The 18,866-nt window shown below is 27.7% G+C and overlaps 2 protein-coding genes across 6 annotated transcripts; one reads left to right on the top strand and one right to left on the bottom strand.

The window, feature by feature from the left end:
* Positions 1-5,867: 5,867 nt before the first annotated feature.
* LOC8285139 (alkane hydroxylase MAH1) lies at positions 5,868-7,624 on the top strand. The gene has a single exon (XM_002529181.4). It carries the CDS (start codon positions 5,955-5,957, stop codon positions 7,470-7,472), a length of 1,518 nt encoding a protein of 505 aa, XP_002529227.1. The 5' UTR covers positions 5,868-5,954; the 3' UTR covers positions 7,473-7,624.
* A 4,453-nt stretch (positions 7,625-12,077) lies between these two features.
* On the bottom strand, positions 12,078-16,289 carry LOC8285124 (programmed cell death protein 2-like). 5 transcript variants are annotated; one of them, XM_002529182.4, is made up of 6 exons: positions 15,998-16,287; positions 15,717-15,901; positions 15,063-15,361; positions 14,587-14,821; positions 13,019-13,223; positions 12,078-12,526 (listed from the first exon to the last, which is right to left on the bottom strand). In XM_002529182.4, the coding sequence occupies exons 1-6, from the start codon at positions 16,088-16,090 to the stop codon at positions 12,401-12,403; spliced, it is 1,143 nt and encodes a 380-aa protein (XP_002529228.2). In that variant the 5' UTR covers positions 16,091-16,287; the 3' UTR covers positions 12,078-12,400. The 5 variants fall into 5 exon arrangements, 2 of the variants coding, with proteins under 2 accessions (XP_002529228.2, XP_048233166.1); XR_007216746.1 differs by lacking the exon at positions 12,078-12,526 and adding an exon at positions 14,339-14,482 and having other exon boundaries at positions 13,071-13,223; positions 15,998-16,289; XR_007216747.1 differs by lacking the exon at positions 12,078-12,526 and adding an exon at positions 14,370-14,482 and having other exon boundaries at positions 13,078-13,223; positions 15,998-16,289.
* Positions 16,290-18,866: the final 2,577 nt, after the last annotated feature.

The following is an 18,866-nucleotide window of genomic DNA, read 5'->3' as shown; positions in this document are numbered from 1 at the left end:
AGAAAAATAATTTACCAACGAATCGGTAAACCGTTGGCAAATTGTTAATATTCTTTCAAAAATAAAAGAAATTGTTATCCGTGAACCATCAACAACTATTTATATAATATTTAAGAAATAAAAATATAGTTAATAATTCATTCGTAATTTTTTTAACTTTTTTTAAAATAAGAAAACTATTGGTAAACCATCGGTCTTAAAAAATATTTAAAAAGATAAAAAAGATCATTGGTAATCTGTCAGTAAAGTTATTTTTTTAAAATAAAAAATCTAATAATAAAAATTATTAAAATATAAATATAAATTAAAAATATAAGATATTATAAAATAAAATACTAAGATTAAAAAGAATATTCAAAACAAATAAAATTTAAAAACTTAAAATTGAACTTCAAAACTAAAGAAGTATAAGATAATCCTTAGAAAATATATAGAGATAAAGGAGGAAGAGAGAAAGATTTATAGACATAAAAAAATAAAATTAAAAAAATATTAAGATAAATTAAATTAAAGTAAAATTTAATGATTTTTCCAATTTATGTTAATATAACAAAGCTAAAGAAATAGAAATAACAAAGTATAATAACTAAACAAACTTTAAAAAATAAATCTAAGAAATTTAAGATTTAATAAATTTTCTTTCAATTGAAGGTATTGGAAGAATTTAAGAAGCAAATAGAAAAAACACATAGATTTATTCAGTCGGTAATTAATAGCAAACAAAGAAGAATAAATGAAATAAATGAGAAATGCATAAAAGAAATGTGAGAAAAATTATAAAAAAAAAAAAAGCTTTTCTCTCTTCTCTTCACTTTTACTTTTTAAACACCAATAAATTCATTGTCGGTAATTTTAATTTTTACTTTTTAATAGTTCTTAAAATTTCATAAAAAAATCTCCCTCCAAAATATTTTCAAAATACTGGCAGTTTACTTATAAATTTCGTCAATAATTTTAATTTTAATTTTTTAATATTCTTAAAAATTTCGTCAGTAATTTGAATTTAATATTTCATAAAACTTTTATAGGGAAATTTTTCTCCAAATTTATATACATTACCAACAAATTATTTTTGTAGGTAATAATAAATAAAAATTTAAATTATTAGTTTACCTATAGATTTATTCAGTCGGTAATTAATAAAAAATCATTCTATTAATTATCGATAAGAATAATTTTTCGATATGTAAAGTTTATTAGTATTAATTTATCGATGAAAATGCGTCATCGGTAAATATTAAAAGTAAAAAAATAAAAAAACACTTTTAGCCGCTAAAATATTTTGTCGGTAAACTGTGAGTAATTGTAAAATAAAATTTTTTGATATTTTTTCAATCTTCCATCAGTAATTAGTAAATTTACACACCCAAAAATTTTCATCGATAAATTTTATAGGTAAACCATCGGTAAGTCGTCGCTAATTGCGCTCACCTTCCTTTAGCGCCTTATTTAGCAGTGAAAAATTTTAGTCAATAAACTGTCAATAATCTTAAAATAAAATATTTTCAATATAATGCCAGTATTACATCAATAATTTAGTAAATTTACCAACAAAAAATTATCATATGGTAAATCTTGTCGATAAACTGTATTAAATCGTCACTAATTGTGTGCATCATTCTTTAGCGCCCTATTTAACGATAAATTTTTTTTCTCTGTAGACCATCAGTAAAATTCTTGATATATTGTTGGTATCTGTCGGTAATTAAGTAAATTTACCAATAAAAAAATTCGTCGATAGATTGTTGGTAAGTCGTCGCTAATTACCCGCACCTTTCTTTAGTGCCTTATTTGGCGACGAAAAGTTTTTATCGGTAAATAATTATCGGTAAACTGTTGCTAATTAAGATATAAAAAAAATTGATATTGGTTTAGTATTCCGCTAGTAATTTAGTAAATTTACTAACAAAAAATTTATGTAGGTAAATTTTATTGAACAAACTAAGCTTTTTTTTGTTAGTGAAAAACCTTTAACATATATAAAAGTTAAAACAACAAAAAAGAAAAATACTTATAGGCGGCAAGGAGGCAACATGCAGCGCTGAGGATCAAGCAACGATAAAAAATATTGTGAAAGAAGGGCAGAGAGAGAGAGGAGGGAGTAATGACTGTGAAGGGGAAGAAACAACTTTATGTCATTTTCTCCTTAAAAGGTTTAACAAAGAATTTGTGTCCATTGTTAAGTTTTAGATTGTAATTATTAGATGGGCAAAACGACAATATTTTAATTAGAACTTTAGTACAGATGTAAATTCGTTTCTATATTATTGATTTTGTATCAAAATGACATATCCATAGTACAAAAAGACGTTGTTTATGTGTTAAAACATGTTCGTCGCTAAATGGAAACGGCACTGTGTTGCTTGAAGTTAGCGCCGATGACTTCCAACCCTATTCTTCCAAAATGTAGAAACTTATCCACTAAATGAAGCTTTTAGCAATGAACTAGAGCCCTTAGTGACAATATTTTAGCACTTAATTTCCGCCATTTATACTAATAAATTTCCCGCTATTGCTAGAATCCATTGCTAGTCGGTTGTAAAAAAAGCGCTAACTTTTTGCCTTAATTTTAATGACGGATGCAAATCCATCACTAACTACCATCGCTAATCCATAGAAAAAAATTTCTCTTTGTTATCCGTTGCTAAATTGTTGGTATGTTGTAGCATTTAGCGGCAAATTATCATCCGTTGCTAAATGTCTCATTCAATGCAATGTATGATTTTTAATGGTAAACTAGCTAAGTATGAAAATACTCTTGATGAAAGAAGTTATTCACTTGTGGATGCTCCTATATACCTTTGTCACCCTCCTTTAACTTAAAAAAGAAAGGTAAGAAAAGCTACAAGGTGGGATCAAGAATGAAATCAAACAGCAAATGGATATACCATCAAAATTTGCACATTGATATGCCAAACTAAAGAAGTGGTCACCCATAAAATCTAAAGTAACAGGTGATGGAGTTTCGATTATTGAATCTCAAATTCCTTGAAAAAATTTAACTGAAAATGATGGGGCATATGTTGTTGGCGTATGGAAAAATTGCCCTGACAAATTTGGTCCCCGGTTATGGTGTGTAGGTCTCTTTCAATAAATAGAATACGTGCATGAACACTCTGAAGAAAATTGTTACATACATATTAGAAAAAGCCATAATTAACGTGTCTATAGTGTGGAGGAGTTATTAGCCTCCATGTTTCTTCCACAAAGAACCAAATTATGCTCATTAATTGGGTTCACATGCTGCTACTGCGGCTAAGTTAAACAGAAAATGATATTTAAATTAAAATCATTCAGTGTCTTTTTTTTTTCAAAAGAAATTTATTCATTGAATTCTCAATAGGCACATAGTTATACAATAAAGAAAATACCTATTTTTAGGTATGAACAAAAGGCCAATTCGATTTAAAATTCAACTAGACTGGAAAATAAAATAAAATACAATTGTCCTCTATCTTATAACCGAAGTTAATAAGTTTGGTTCAGATCGATTTGAATTTTCGGCATTTGAATATGTTTTTCATGTTTAGATTAAATTAATATTCTATTATAAAAATATAGTCATATTTTACATAAATACATATATGAGTAGTTTATTTTTACTATAAATTAATTAAATAATATAGAATGCCCTTAGCATATTAGATCTTAAAATATGTAAAAATTATTTCTATTAATAAGATTAAATAGAATTTTAATATTTTATAATTATTTATAATATTCTATGAACAATAATAAATTAAATACTTTTAATGTGTTTTTAAATCTTTTTATACATAAATTTAAGTTGTAGGCAAATATTAAAATGTGTCAAAATATAGTAAAATATATTAAAAAATTTATATCTCAAAATTTAATATATATATATTTATATTATAGATAAATAAAATTTAAAAATTAACATAATTAGTAACATATCTTTTTATTTTTCAATTAGTTATACTCTAGAGAATTAAAAATCAATATACTTTTGGCAAATAATGAAATAAATTATCTATTAAAACTAATATAATATAATTTTCAGGAACTCTTTATACACTAAAATTCTATATTATTAGTGAATAAAACTAATATTTTGTATATTTGATAATTTAAGTATTTCATTAATATGTAATTAATAATTTCATAACCAAAAGTGTTATATTATTATGATGGACATTAATATTCATCGTTCATAGGATAATATTTATTGTTTACTATAACGATTTTTATTTTATATTCAGTCAATTTTTTAAATGTTTATTATTTTAGTGAAGGATATTCATCATATATGATATACATATTCATTAATTTGTTATTGTCAATTTAGTAATTATAAATTTATATATATTTTTTAAATTACCGTAAAATATTTATTTTCAGATGAAAACGATATTGATTTTTATGAAAGTTAGATTCATTATTTTTGTGATGCATATTGAAAATTTTTATGATTGATATAAGTATCCATTATTTATAGATATAATATTTATTAATTTGTTAATGGATATTTATTATATTCATTATTAATGAACAACATATTTATTAATTTATCTAAACATATATATATATATATAACATAGATCGTCTTTACAGCTAGTAAATAAAAGAAAACGTCAAATTTAAATTATTTTGTAAATACTTATAATATGCTACAAATATCTTTTTAGTAAAATAAAATTAATAAATAAAAAATATTTAATATTTAGTAAATATAAGTTAATGAATATTTAGTATTTAATTTAATAAATATAAATTAAAAAAATGAAGAAAGCATACGTCAGAATTCTAAGATGACAGATGTGTTATGCTGGTCGGAACAAGGAACGGTGGATAAAGGCCTTATAAATACCACTCTGATTATGTCATGCATACAAAGATGAAACCTAATGGAAGAAAAGGAAAGTCAAACCTTAACTGAATAGTATAATATTACATCACTCATCTGGCCGTTATCGATGACTTTAAAAATGCAGTCTCCGTAAAGAATGTATCCATTGCTTCTTCCCTAAATAATTAAGATTTCTACTCCTCACTGTCATGGTTGGCAGTGCATCTTAAAGTCTGATATAAGCAAATATTAAATTTAAGTTTGATAAATGCATTTAAATGTTAGTTAAATTTTATACATTAATTAAAATAAGGAATTGGTTCATAAAAAAAAAATAAAAATAAATAACTTATGATTCTAATCTTTTAAATTAAAAATATTTATAATAAAAATAATAATAATAGTTCATGCAACATGCATGTAATATGATTAGTAAAGAAATAAATAGAGTATCCAAAGACGTAGTTTAGTAATAAATCAAAAGTTAAATAAGGTTTCAATCCCTCTATTTATACTTTATAAAAAGAAAAGCATATCTCAAAAAATAAGATTATATATATTTCACCATTTGAAATCTCTCCAATCCAAACACCATTAAAGCAGAAAAATTCATTAGTTGAATATGATAAATTGTATTCTCAAACACATGGCAAGTGGGGAGTACATAGTAAATTGCATTGGGATCACCACATTTTTTATTTTATAACAAAAATTAATCAAATCTTTAATCTATAACTAAAAGGTTATTGAATTTTAATTTTAATAATATCCATAATATTATTTGACAAATATAAAAATAAATTATATAAATAGTCACTAAATTTTTTATTTTGTAATAAAAAGGTACTAAAATTTTAATTTTAAAATATACGTAGATGTTTTTTTTTATACAAATAAAAAATTTGATACCTTTTTATTACAAATTACAGAATTTGATAATTATTTATATAATTTATCTTTTAAATGTGCTGACAAGACCGGTAGTTGTTATTAAAATTAAAGTTTAGTTTAGTTATAAATCAAAGGTTGGGTTATTTAAAAAAAGATATCATCAAAGGTTTGGTACTTAGAAGTTATTTCCTTATAAATAGTACTATACATATAGTGTAATTGCAAAGCTCAAAGCAGCAAGTATACACACCAAATGGCCTCAATAAGCCTTCTTGAGATCTTCTTAGCAGTCATTAGCTTTGTTGTTCTTCGTTATCTGCTCAACACCAAAGGCATGCCCATAAACTGGCCGGTCGTCGGAATGCTGCCGGATACTATATTCAATTTCCACCGAATTCATGAGAGGTTTGCAGAAGTTCTAGAGCAAAATGGGTTAACATTTTTGTACGCCGGCCCTTGGTTTTCTAACGTCAAGATATTAGGCACTGTGGATCCAGCAAATATCCACTATGTAATGAGCTCCAACTTTGCAAACTTTCCAAAAGGGTCCGAATTCTCCAAGATATTCAACATTCTTGGAGATGGGATTTTCAATTCGGATTCGGATTCCTGGAAGAACCAAAGGAAAACTGCACAAGCATTGATCAACCACCAGCGATTTCACCAGTTCCTGGTGAAGACTTGTCGAAATATGGTGGAGAAAGGGCTTCTTCCAGTTCTTGAGCATGTAGCAGATCAAGAGTCTGTTATGGACTTGCAAGATATATTTCAGAGGTTTACCTTTGATATCACATGCATATTGGTTACAGGCTACAACCCGAAATGCCTGTCCATTGCATTTCCCGAAGTAGAGTTCTCTAAGGCCATTGATGATGCTGAGGAGGCATTATTTTATAGGCATTTCTGCCCAGAGTACACATGGAAGTTACAAAGGTGGCTAGGGTTTGGTCAAGAATGGAAAATGGAGAAAGCTTGGAAAGTTCTTGATGATGTATCAGCCAGATTTGTATCAAGAAAAAGAGAACAACTCAAGGAAGGTTCCATTTTGCGAGAAGATGGAGAGGGTGTAGATTTATTAACCTCATATATGAGTAGTGAGGTTGAAAGCAATGGTCCACAACCAGAAGACAAGTTTCTAAGAGATACAATTATAAATTTCTTGCTTGCAGGAAGAGACACAACTAGTTCTGCTCTCACTTGGCTTTTCTGGCTTGTTTGTAAGAATCCACAGGTGTTAAGCAAGATAAGAGAGGAGATCAAAGCAAAAATACCAGAAAACCAAGACGAAAAATGTCGGATGTTCAACCCGCAAGAACTAAACAGTCTAGTTTATCTTCATGGAGCTTTCTGTGAATCACTAAGGCTATACCCACCAGTTCCCTTCCAACACAAAGCTCCTCTACGAGAAGATGTGCTTCCTAGTGGGCATAAAGTTAGTCCGGATATGAAGATAATCTTTTGCTTGTATTCCATGGGAAGAATGGCATCAATATGGGGAGAAGATTGCTTAGAATTCAAGCCAGAAAGGTGGATTACTGGAGGAAAGATCAAGCATGAACCATCATACAAGTTCTTAGCATTTAATGCAGGACCAAGGACTTGTCTGGGAAAAGAAATTGCATTCATTCAAATGAAAACTGTGGCAGCTTTCGTACTCAATAACTACAATGTTCATTTAGTAGAAGGGCAGCATGTGTCTCCGGCCACTAACTCTATCATTCTTCACATGAAATATGGCTTAAAAGTCAGTGTTAGCAGGAGGTGGGTTTGAAATTAATTTTATATATTGTTCTACTTATGGGGAAATGTTTTTCCTTCTTTTTAATTATTTTTTAAAAATTTAGAAAACAATTTAAATTAAAATATGCATTTATCATGAGACAAAGTCAGTAAATGCATGAAAAAATTGTTCTAATGTGTGTAAGAATTATTTTAATATGTCTACCATCTTTGCTAGTTAAAAATTGTGTGGTTTTCTTTATTCTATAAAATTTATATTTATCAAGGCCTATGATTAAAAAATTCAAATTTTTATATGTTTTGGTGACTTTATTTATTTTTTTAATTATAATAAATTTAGTTAAAATTGAAACCATCCTGACGATTATAGCCTGTCAAAATAAGTGACATGGCAAATACACATGGTAAAATCATGTGATGCTTTTAATTTCTGACAGCTGCACTTAGAGGAAAAAAAGAAAAAAAAGACAAAACAAAATTCAATTAATCCATATTACTTTCTTTTAATTCATCCATAAATGACGACACCACCGCTACCACTGCCGCCACTCCTTTTCACTTTTTTATTATCCAAACGACCACAGATCAAAATTAATTTTAAAAAAAAAAAGTAAAATCGAAAAGAAAAATACAATAGTAAAGTGATGAACAATGATTAAAAAAAGAATCATTTCTAACACTAATGGCGATGAACAATAGCAAAAGCGATAGTGATGAATATTCAGTTTATTGATTATATTTTATTCATATGGTGATCATCTAAATATTTAGATGCTTCTTTTCTTTAACCTTTTTAGGTTTTTTAAATTTTACATTATGTTATTTATTATATATACCCCATAATATTCATTAATTACCTTATAATCATATTCTTACTAAAGGATTGGATAAAATTGTAAAATATTCAAATGTTTGGATTTTTTGAGTCATGACTAATAGTTTTTATCATATGTATTTAGCATTTCATTTAATTTTGCCATATACGTTTACTACGACACTTAATTTTGACCAATCTTGACAATTGGCTATAATTACTAAAATATACTTAATTTTGACTAAATTTGTTAATATTAAAAAAATTGAATAAAATCATCAAAACACATAAAAATTTAAATTTTTTGAGCCAATAAACGGCATATTGATTATTTTTATGTACCAAGAAAGCTTAATTCAAAAGAGTAATTAATATTATATTATATGAGATATTTTTCATTAAATTTTAAATTTTTTTGGACGGTATATATTTAAACTATTTATAATTTAACAATTGAGTTAGTCACTTTTTCAAATGGACATTTGCGTGCGGAGGTATATTTCTTAGTACTTTGATAAGTATATAAAGTTGTAAATCACGTTCAATTTGGAGTGTTGCAGTTCTTTTCCGGTTATTGATCCTATTTTGATGAGTAAAAGGACCAAAATGCCTTTTAAAATGTGATGTTTGTATGTTTGGTAAATCATAATGAAATATAATGGAATCAAACAAGTATGAAATGCAATGTATTTATTATTATGTTTGGTTATAACAAAAAATAAATATAATATAATATAATCTTTATTTTCATTTTAATATTTAATTTATTTATAATAGCATATAAATAAATTATTAAAAACTAATATTTAAATTATTTTTTAAAAATATTATCAGTTCCCATAATCCAATCGTCAAAATTTACCCATCGGTCGTCAGAATTTGCTCATCGGTCGTCAGAATTAAATTGTCGACGATCGCCAGACGGTGGTGTTTAAATTATATTTGATAAAAATAAAAATAAAAATAAATATAAATTATAATATAATATAAATTTTGTATGTATTGAACATTGCATCAATTATTCTTTTAACTGATTACATAATGTAATTGTCATTTCATTACATCAAAAGATTTTAATAACCAAATAAAATAATAAAATATATAATATAATTATAATTTCATTACATACTTCATTACATCATATTAAATATAGTCTAAGTGTGGAGGTGAGCCAACAAGAATTAATAAATTAGATAAGCAAGCAATAAAAACACAATATTCATTAAAGTAAAATCCATAAAATGGAACTAAAATTTATATTCGAAAAAATTAAAATTAGAAAATAAAAAGAAAAGGTAAGATTGATATATACATAAACGTTTTAATTTTTTTGCAAGTAGTTTAATGTCAATTTAATAAATATAGAACTTTGAGTTGTTTAGATATTTTATGTATTAGAATTTAGTAAGATTAAATTCTCAAAATTAAACTTTTAGTAGGATCACAATAAAAATACTCATAGATTACAAACACTTCTCATAATTTATAAAAAATCTCAGTGGGACAGTGAACCCACTGAAATGGACATTTGTAACAAAGAGAAATTTTTTTTTTTAAAAGAATGGTATTTAGTTAAGATTTTTATAGAATTTTTAGGTAAATTATTTTTAAAGAGTTTATGAATTTTTAATAATTTTTGCAGATTTTATAAATTTATGACTGAATTTGATAGACTTTATTTAAAAATTTTGTTATAAATATTGACAGATTTTTATTGACTTTCACAAAATATTATTTTTTTACTATTCAAGCATTTAAAAATGAAATTAATCGTTATGTTTTTAGTCTTTTTTTATATTTTTTTTAAGCATTGTTACACATAATATTATTTGTAATTTTATATACAAATAATAAACTTCATTTCATTGTTATGTCAAATTCATATCTATTTAAATTTTTTATTTCACAATATGAACATTATGTTTTTAAGAACAATTTTTTTTTAAAAAGAAATAATTATATCATACTTTGTCTCTGATCAATCATTAAATTTATGCCATACTCGTTATATTTTATGCATTACCTATTTGATAAATATCTAAACTAACAATAATTATCCCTTACCAATAAAAACAAAGGTTTATGGTGGAGTTGTTTTCTCAAAACAAATTCTTCAAAAATCACTAGATTTTTCAATTGTAATTTATTTTTTATTAGGATCCCTCTTAAAATTAAATTAAAAACTTTTGTTATTTTTTTTGTATTTATGAGTTCAAGAAAATATTATTATTAGTTTTTTAGTTTCAATTAATTTTAAAAAAAATTAAGATTGAGAAAATAGTGGAAAAGAATAACAATGGTGCAGTAGACTTTGAGAAAAGAAAAATGAGTTTTCTAAAGAAAATTCTATTGAAATCTTGAAAAAAAAAATTCAGGGATTTTTTATTCATACTATTGCATAAAAACTCATCTAAAATATATAAAGTCTATGTTTAATGACTTTTTAAATATCAATTTACTTTACAGACTTTATAAAAATTGTAATTATATAAAAAATTTAGGCTCGGCCCGGGAAAGCATTGGCAACAACAGAAAGGAAAGGGTCCATGTAGCTGCTGCGCCCGCCTTCTTCTTAGTAAATGGGGCAGCGAGTTCGGCATCTAGTAGAAAAGAAAGAATCCACTTCAGATAACTACGCCTCCGCTACCTCACCCTAATTTAACATATGCTCTCGATCTACTTTTAAACAAAATAAAACTTCTCGAGTTAGATTAGAAGATTAGTAAATGAATTCCCTTGTTACTTTTTTTTTTTCCGCATGAGCAAGCCAAGCAGCTAACTTCGAGACAACTAAGGACAAACTAAGCACCCTAATTTTAAAAAAGGTTTTTAAAGGATATTATTGAGTGCCCTATAATTTTTATAATTTTTTAAAATTATTATTAAAAGTACACTGAATTCGACCGGTCTTTAATTCTCCTAATCCAATAAGAGGAAAATTTTAAGAGTTAAAGACTCCATTGTTTTGCAAAAAAATAACTCTTTTCTAGAGTATTTATTTCAAAATATAACTTTTTAAGAAAAAATAATTCTATTATTTGACTGTATTTATAAAAAAAAATACAAAAATAAAGAAGTTGCTTTCTCATGTTTGGCATTATGAGAGCTATTAAATTTTGTTTCAATAAAAATAATTCTTAAAGTACTTAATAATCATCAAAATTTTATGTTATAATTAATATAAAAAGAAAGATTGCACCAAAATTGAAGACATTTTGGCGTCTAGTTATCAGTTTCGGCAGTTGGTCATCAGTAGATAGCAGGCTATCGAAAATGATTACCTGTACTTAATATATTAATTGATATATATTTAATTAATTCTTATACAAATTCTTTTCATATTCATAAGTTTGTATGTGCAGAAAATGATTTTTTTCTTTCAGATGAGAAGTTTTATTGAGAAAATGCCTTAATTTTTCCTTTAAACAGAAATATTTTCATTCACTAATTTCTTACATACACCAAATGCTTTTCTTCTTAAAATTGCTGGATTGTCTTTCGTCCAAAGATGGCTTTAGATAGAAAGTAGGGAAAATAGTTAGATGCAGGCGGGCTGCAACATTCTGTTGTTAGGGTGGTTCAAGCCTTTCATGATAATGCACTATTCTTACTTGTATGATCCTGCAAAGAGTTGTTAGAATTGCAAATGAGCTAAGTTTATGTGGATATGGAATTCTCCTCCTGGCAACAATTTCAGAAGGTAGGTCACAGAAAGAAGAAAAAAAGAAGAAAAGATGCCTTATATATTATATTATATATTATATAAAAAAAAATAGACAATCAAACCCATTTCTCGATTCAATAGAAGCTAAAAGAGGTGAATAGAAGAGGGTCCAAAATAAGGAGAGATATATATGTAAAAACGGGGCCGATTACGCCTATTCCTAAGAATGTAACGACGGAGAGATCCATATGTAAATATAGTATCTATTTAGATACGCTCGAATAACCCCTTCTTTCTCATAATGAGAATGTATATAAGCCTATTCCGGTCTGGTCCGGTATGGAATGAACTTATAATCATGGAATCTCGAATGTTATCAGTTCCGGTACGTAGCCCATAATCTAAAATGTGTGTGTACAAAAAAACAAGTCGAGGGAACACTTGTGTGATTGCTTCTTCTCAGAAAGTAATTGTTACCATATCAGGAGAAATACCCAAGATGAACTGACTCATGCAGGGGTGTCTCTAATTGTACCACAACAGCCTCCTCCACCACAATCCAGCCCCCGGTCTCATTTTTTGCTTGATTAGATGGATTGGAACAACTCTGCAAAATAAATGTTGAACATGCGAGTCGAGGGTACATGTGCTTCAAATAATAAGTGAACTTAAATTTTAAGCCTAATCTAGTCTTAGTTGATGAAGTTTCAAGTATTAATTCGGCAAATATAAAGGAGCCACCGTAAAGCCTACCACTGCTTATAGAGAAAGAAAATCTAGATGGTAATCATTGTAACTTGTAGGCTATTAGAGTTAACCCAGCAGTACTGCTTCAATTAGCAAATTATTCAACATTTATAATCTATATCAATCAATTACAAAAAGTAAAGGTAAATAATCCCAGTAAAACCAGAAAGTTAATTATAAATTAATCAGCTAAAGTATGCACAAAAATATTTTCTATTAGAAGTTGTCATGGGTCCATAACAAAGTATCTTTTACTTTCCTATTTTTCTTTTAAAATTTTTATCTTATCCTTTTGAGTAACAGTTTCTACTCGATGAATGATTAACAGAATCAACACTAGTTAAACACTCACCTTGGAGCAGGTGAAAACAATAAGTGTCATCCAGTTCCAATTCTCTAGTGCATGTTTTTGAGAATCAGCAGCAACGTCCTGCAGAAAATATATTAATGGGGGCATCAACTGCATCTCATAGTGCCTTGGGCCACCACAAAGCTTGCATGTCCCAGGGTCTTCCACCTCTGGTTTTGCTAGAAGAGGCCTTCCACCAAACAAGTACCTGAGTGGATTAGAATGTTAATGGAGCATTATGTTGAGCAAAAGGGAAGGTTAACTGAGGAATAAAATGAGTAGAAATATCAGGAAACACGCAACAGCAGATGATATATCACAGAAGGTGAAAAGAGAGAAAGACAACTTTATCAGGCACAGCATAATAAACCAAATGGTTTAAAAACCAGCTGATTGATTAAGAAAATAAAACCAGCTATTGTATTTGACATGTATGTTTGCATAGCAGGATAACATGAGTGTGCACAAGCGCATGCATGTTTGCAAATATACATAAGCATGTGTCTGATGAATCTAGAATAAGTACTGGAATGGATGCTCTAAACATCAGAGATGTGTTACACTGTGTATGACTTCAAACCGGAAGCTAAACTGACAAAATATACAAAAGCTAGATGAGCTATTTTTTTATACAAAGACATCCAACCCAAGTAAACTAATAGTTAAAGTTTACTAATTGGGATTGCTTGGCTAGTATACTTGCAGAGTTAAGGTGCGAAACATGGACTTAATGTCTAGATCTTGCCCTATTAAACCCAAAAATAATGAGAGAGAAAGAAAGAGGGAACACTGTTAGAAAAATGTGATTCTAAGAAATTCTTAGCGAATATATGCTAATCAACCGGCCATACTAAAAACAAGTTGGGACTCTGTTAGGCAAATGAGCTATTAAAGAATTCTTAGCATATATGTGCATGCTACGCTCAACAAGTTGGAACACTGTTAGACTCATGTAACGCTGTCTATGTCAGTTTATGTCCAACCAAAATCTATCTTTACAAAATTTTCTATTATTTTGGATGCAGATAAATTAAGGTGAGGTGCAGGGTATAAGCAAGATAGTACAGAAACCTTCAATATCATTGGGTCAGTCCCACCATGAAAAAGAAAGAATTCAGAAATTGATTTTCAATCTACTCCAGCATTAATCATTCATTTTAATTGAAAGGTACAAGAACTTTCTGCCCTGCCCAATCAAAACACCTATATCCAAGTACCCTTGCTAAATGTTAATTATATGCATCAAATAAGGGGCAAAATAGACAAGGAGAAGGTCAAAAAGTAACATGCATACCAAAAAGGAAAGGTAAAAAAATAACATACATACGAATTCTTTAAGATAGAGCTAGAGAACCTTGCCAAATTCTACAGCTTCTAGAATTTGTGCTCTGACCTTGTCATACACAAACTAGCTCAAGCATCTAGCCTGACATTGAATCGTTCAAGGAGCCCTCAAGTAGTACCAAACTACAATGTGATAGGCAATAAAACAATTCCAAAGGATTATCCAAAGTCTAAACTGTAAATGAAATTTCAGCAATTTTTTAACCAATTTTACAGAGGCTAAATACCGGAAGCATTGCTCAGGGTTGGCATCCAACTTCTTTTTAAATTTGAGGTATGTCCTGTCAGCAGTTAAAGCTTTATCATATTCATAAGCTTCCTCCCCCCATACTTCTTCTTGTTCTTGATCACCATCATCACTTTGTTTGTCCTTAATGGAAAGCGTGGAGTAGTTGGAGCAAATAGAAGTAACATTCCCTGAGGGAGGCTCTTTCTGAGTATAAATGTAAAAACAAGGAACCACTGCAATTACCAAATAAATGCACCAAATCATAATTTATTAAAAGTAGCCATAGTTTATGGCACAGGGAATAGTTATATGACAATTTGCAGGAATTCAAGTTCAGAAAGGATAATAGAGGAACCAATCTGCCTTCAGTCTGAGCAAGAATAAGGAGCCAATTAGTGTACAACGCATTCCTACAGTACATTGCTATATGCATGAAACTGATGTCATATTCTTACAACTGAGAGAATAATTTACCCGGCGAATCCATGTCAACCATTCTTGTCCTTGTGATCATAGGGGGAGAGTTGACAAGAGACTCATATTGGTCAGTCTTTTGTGGTTTCTTGGAATGAGAAGCCAAGCTTCCAGCTTCCGAAAGTGCTTTACCCAAAGCATCAAGATCCAAGTCCTTGTCACTTTCATCATCATCCAAACACTCAAGCCAGTTGGTTTTTGAAACTGAAACAGGTGTAGTAGTCACAGCAACTGCTTCTTCAAAACTTGTAGAGGGCTTTCTTTCATCATCCAATCTCTGAAGGCGAAGAGCGCGCCAGCTGCAGGTAACCAAAATATCGAACAGAATATAAGGGCCTTGTTTGGAACAACTTATGCCCTTGCTTTTAACATGATCTAATTGCTTTGAGATAAGTTGAAAGAATTGAGTTCTAGTAATTAGAAGCTTTCCAAATGCTATTGTTTGGAATGCATCATGTGCAAGAACTCAGGTGAACTGAATTCTTGAAAAATGTTGTCACTTATGGTATGAAAGAATTGAATTCTAGCAAGAAAAGCTTTGCAAACCTAAAAATTAACTAAATATACATTAAATGAGTTGAATTCTTTCCTAACTAGACTTCTCAAACACACAATAAATAGATAAAAGATTGAAAAATGAAAATAAAAGGATACCTAACAGCATTAGACCCACATTCAGGCAATAAACAACCAAAAACCAAAAGAAGACGATCATCAGCCTTGAAGCTTGAACTTGAAATTGGAGCGTAGACTTGAGCAACAAGACAAAGCTTGGCTCCACAGACACTGCAATTAAGCAGATTACTAGGAGTTAACGATTCTTGAGAAAAAGGCCAGTCCTGCCAATAATAAAAAAATACATGTTACATCAGAAAGAGAAAATACCATTAAGCAAGAAAAGGGAAAGGAGGAGACGTTTTGGTTGCTATACTAACAGGAAGACCGCCAATTTTACTAGTGTAACAATCAGAGGGTTCCCGATTATCATCGGCCCATGCCCCGGGCATCCCCAGTACTAATCTACTCATAACTTTACTACACAACACACAAGTAATTGATTTTCGTTTTGCAGAATATGGTTTGATTTGGTTTTTGGATAGCAAACACTTGTCTTCTGAGAACGGCTACTGTGAGTGAGTCTGCTGTCCAAGTAGATAGCATAGCAAACCCAGACTGCAAGAATACTACAGCTTCTATTGCACAATTAGGAACTAGAAGTAAAATGTTAAATTCAAAGTATTGTCATGATTTTTTCATTTATGATTATTTTAATGCTTTATTACAATGTTTTTAATCTTCAATGTTAAAATATTGGATTTTATTCGAGTAATTTTGTGAAATTTAATTTTAGTTTATTTTTTAATTATAAATAAATAATTAATAATTTTTAAATAATTTATTAATTTTATATATTTTTTATCAATTTAAATTATCAGTAAATTTATATATAGTTTTTAGTTATTTATATATATTAAAATTATATAAGTGAATAAAAATAATTGTTAAATTATCGAATATTACTGATTAAATTCTAAAAATAGATAAATTTTTAATAAATAAAAATAATATATTTAGTTGATTGATAATTAAATCTTGTATATAATTGACTAATTTAGATTTAATTATGTTGATAAATTATTAAAATTAAAATAATATAAACTTTTAGAATCACTATCAATTAATAAAAATTAAAGTTATTTTAATTTTAATAATTTATTAACATAGATAAATACTAGAATAGTCAATTATATATAGTCTTTAGTTATTTATCAATTAAATATATTATTTTTATTTATTAAAAGAGTTTGTTTATTTTTAAATTTAATTAGTTGTACTTAACAATTATGAGATTCAATTATATAAATTTAATTATATAAATAGTTAAAAATTATATATAAATTTATTGACCGTCTAAATTAATAGGACATATAAAATTAATAAATTATTTAAAATAATATCAATTAATTATTTATAATTAAAAAATAAGTTTACAATGTTAGAATACCAAATAGCACTCTAACAAAAATTCAATCTATAAATTTTTATAAATTTACATAGTATCATATATACATGAAAAGGATTCATATTGGATTTTATATAAATTGACTAATTTAAAATTTAATTATATTAATAAATTATTAAAATCAAAATAATATAAAAATTATAGGTTACTGTACACTGTAGCATATTAGAAGGATTCCATCATAAAATATAGAGAAAATTTCATAGATTTATGGAATTTTAATATTCTTTTTCTTTACGGTGCTCTGTTTTTTTTTTCTTTTTTACGGTATTTTTTATTTCTTTTTTAATGGATTGCTCTCTAACATGTTCTAATTTCCCCTTAAAAAAACTTCAAATAATAACAAAATGAATGCGAATATATTAACCAGAAAACCGATAATTAATTATTAGATTTTTATTAGAAAAAAATTATTCAAAAAAGTTAATAAAAAAGATTATATTTTTTTTCTGCAAGACCAATTTGAATGATCCTTATTGAATTTAAATAGTTTCATTTTAAACAGTAAATATTTCTTAAATATAGTATTGAAAAGATTATCAATAGTTATAACAAATAGCTTTATAATTGAGTAGCTAGAAAAAATATATTATACAAATCAAACATCAATTAAAAATAAATAAAAGAGAGAATTGAATAATTTTAAAATGTATTGAAAAAGAGAAGAAGAAATTGAGTTGTTAGTAATTGGTAGTGTATGGCAAAGAAAAATAGGAGAAAGAATATTTTTCTTTGCATACTATGTAATGTATAATATTTCTTTAAGTGAAAAAAAAATGATGGAATGAGTCATCTTCCAAGCAAAAATGGAGAATGAATCTTTATTTTGAAAAAAAATATGGAATAGCGATATAATTGAAGAAGAGGAAGAGAAGAAGAAAAATTGAAGAATGAGTCAAAAAATAAAGAATGGTAGAACAAAAAAAAAAGAAAGAATTTTTACTTTTCCATGCATGCAATGTGTGACATTTCTTTAAGGGAAAAACACATCGGGAGGCCCTTAAACTTTACGACTTTGTACATCAATTTTGTTGTATTCCACCCTTTAACAATAATTTCTTGTTAAGCCTTTTTTGACAAACCGTTAGCAAGTGTTTTACAAACTCAAGTTAGAGTGCGTCTTATGTATGAAACCGATGCATAATAAGACAGAGAACATGTAAGCAATTGATTTGGAAAGACTAAAACACTAAAGCGATAGCGTTGGGAGGAAAAAGAAAATTCCTAAATAATCTGAATACCTAATCCTTAAATTCCCTCTAGCTAACCTTCTTTCGATTTTGAGTAAGAAAACAAGCAATGTCTATAACCTTTAGTTGAAACACATTAAACGCCTTAAGGATTGAAGAATTTTCGTTGAAACCCATAACGATTTAGAAGTTGCCGTTCATAGCTCCTGCAATTGTGTTTGTATTCAGCAGCATTGGAAGCTTTTCTGGAGAGACTTTGCATGGTCAATAAAAGCTAATAGATGAGCAACAACTATATAAAGCATATAAAACAAGATTGAAAAATTGATTCAACAGTTCCAAGTAAGTGCGTTTTGAAAATATGTTTTTCTGTATGCTTATACGATGTCGTTCAATGGTTTTAATAATTGTGTTTGCTTGTTTGTGGATCCTAAATATCTCATTCTTTATTACTTTTGCATTAGTTTATTCCATTGTTGGTTATGTGGTCCCTGAAGGCTTGAACAAAGAAAGAGAGGGATTAGATCTGTTTTAGTTTTATTTAATAATACGACAAATCAATATGGTTAAAAACAATATCTATAAATGTGT

This window comes from Ricinus communis, chromosome 7 (assembly GCF_019578655.1).
Source record: "Ricinus communis isolate WT05 ecotype wild-type chromosome 7, ASM1957865v1, whole genome shotgun sequence".
NCBI classification, from domain to species: domain Eukaryota; kingdom Viridiplantae; phylum Streptophyta; class Magnoliopsida; order Malpighiales; family Euphorbiaceae; genus Ricinus; species Ricinus communis.
The sequence above is the reverse complement of the archived record's forward strand: the minus strand, read 5'-3'. Positions and strand labels throughout refer to the sequence as shown.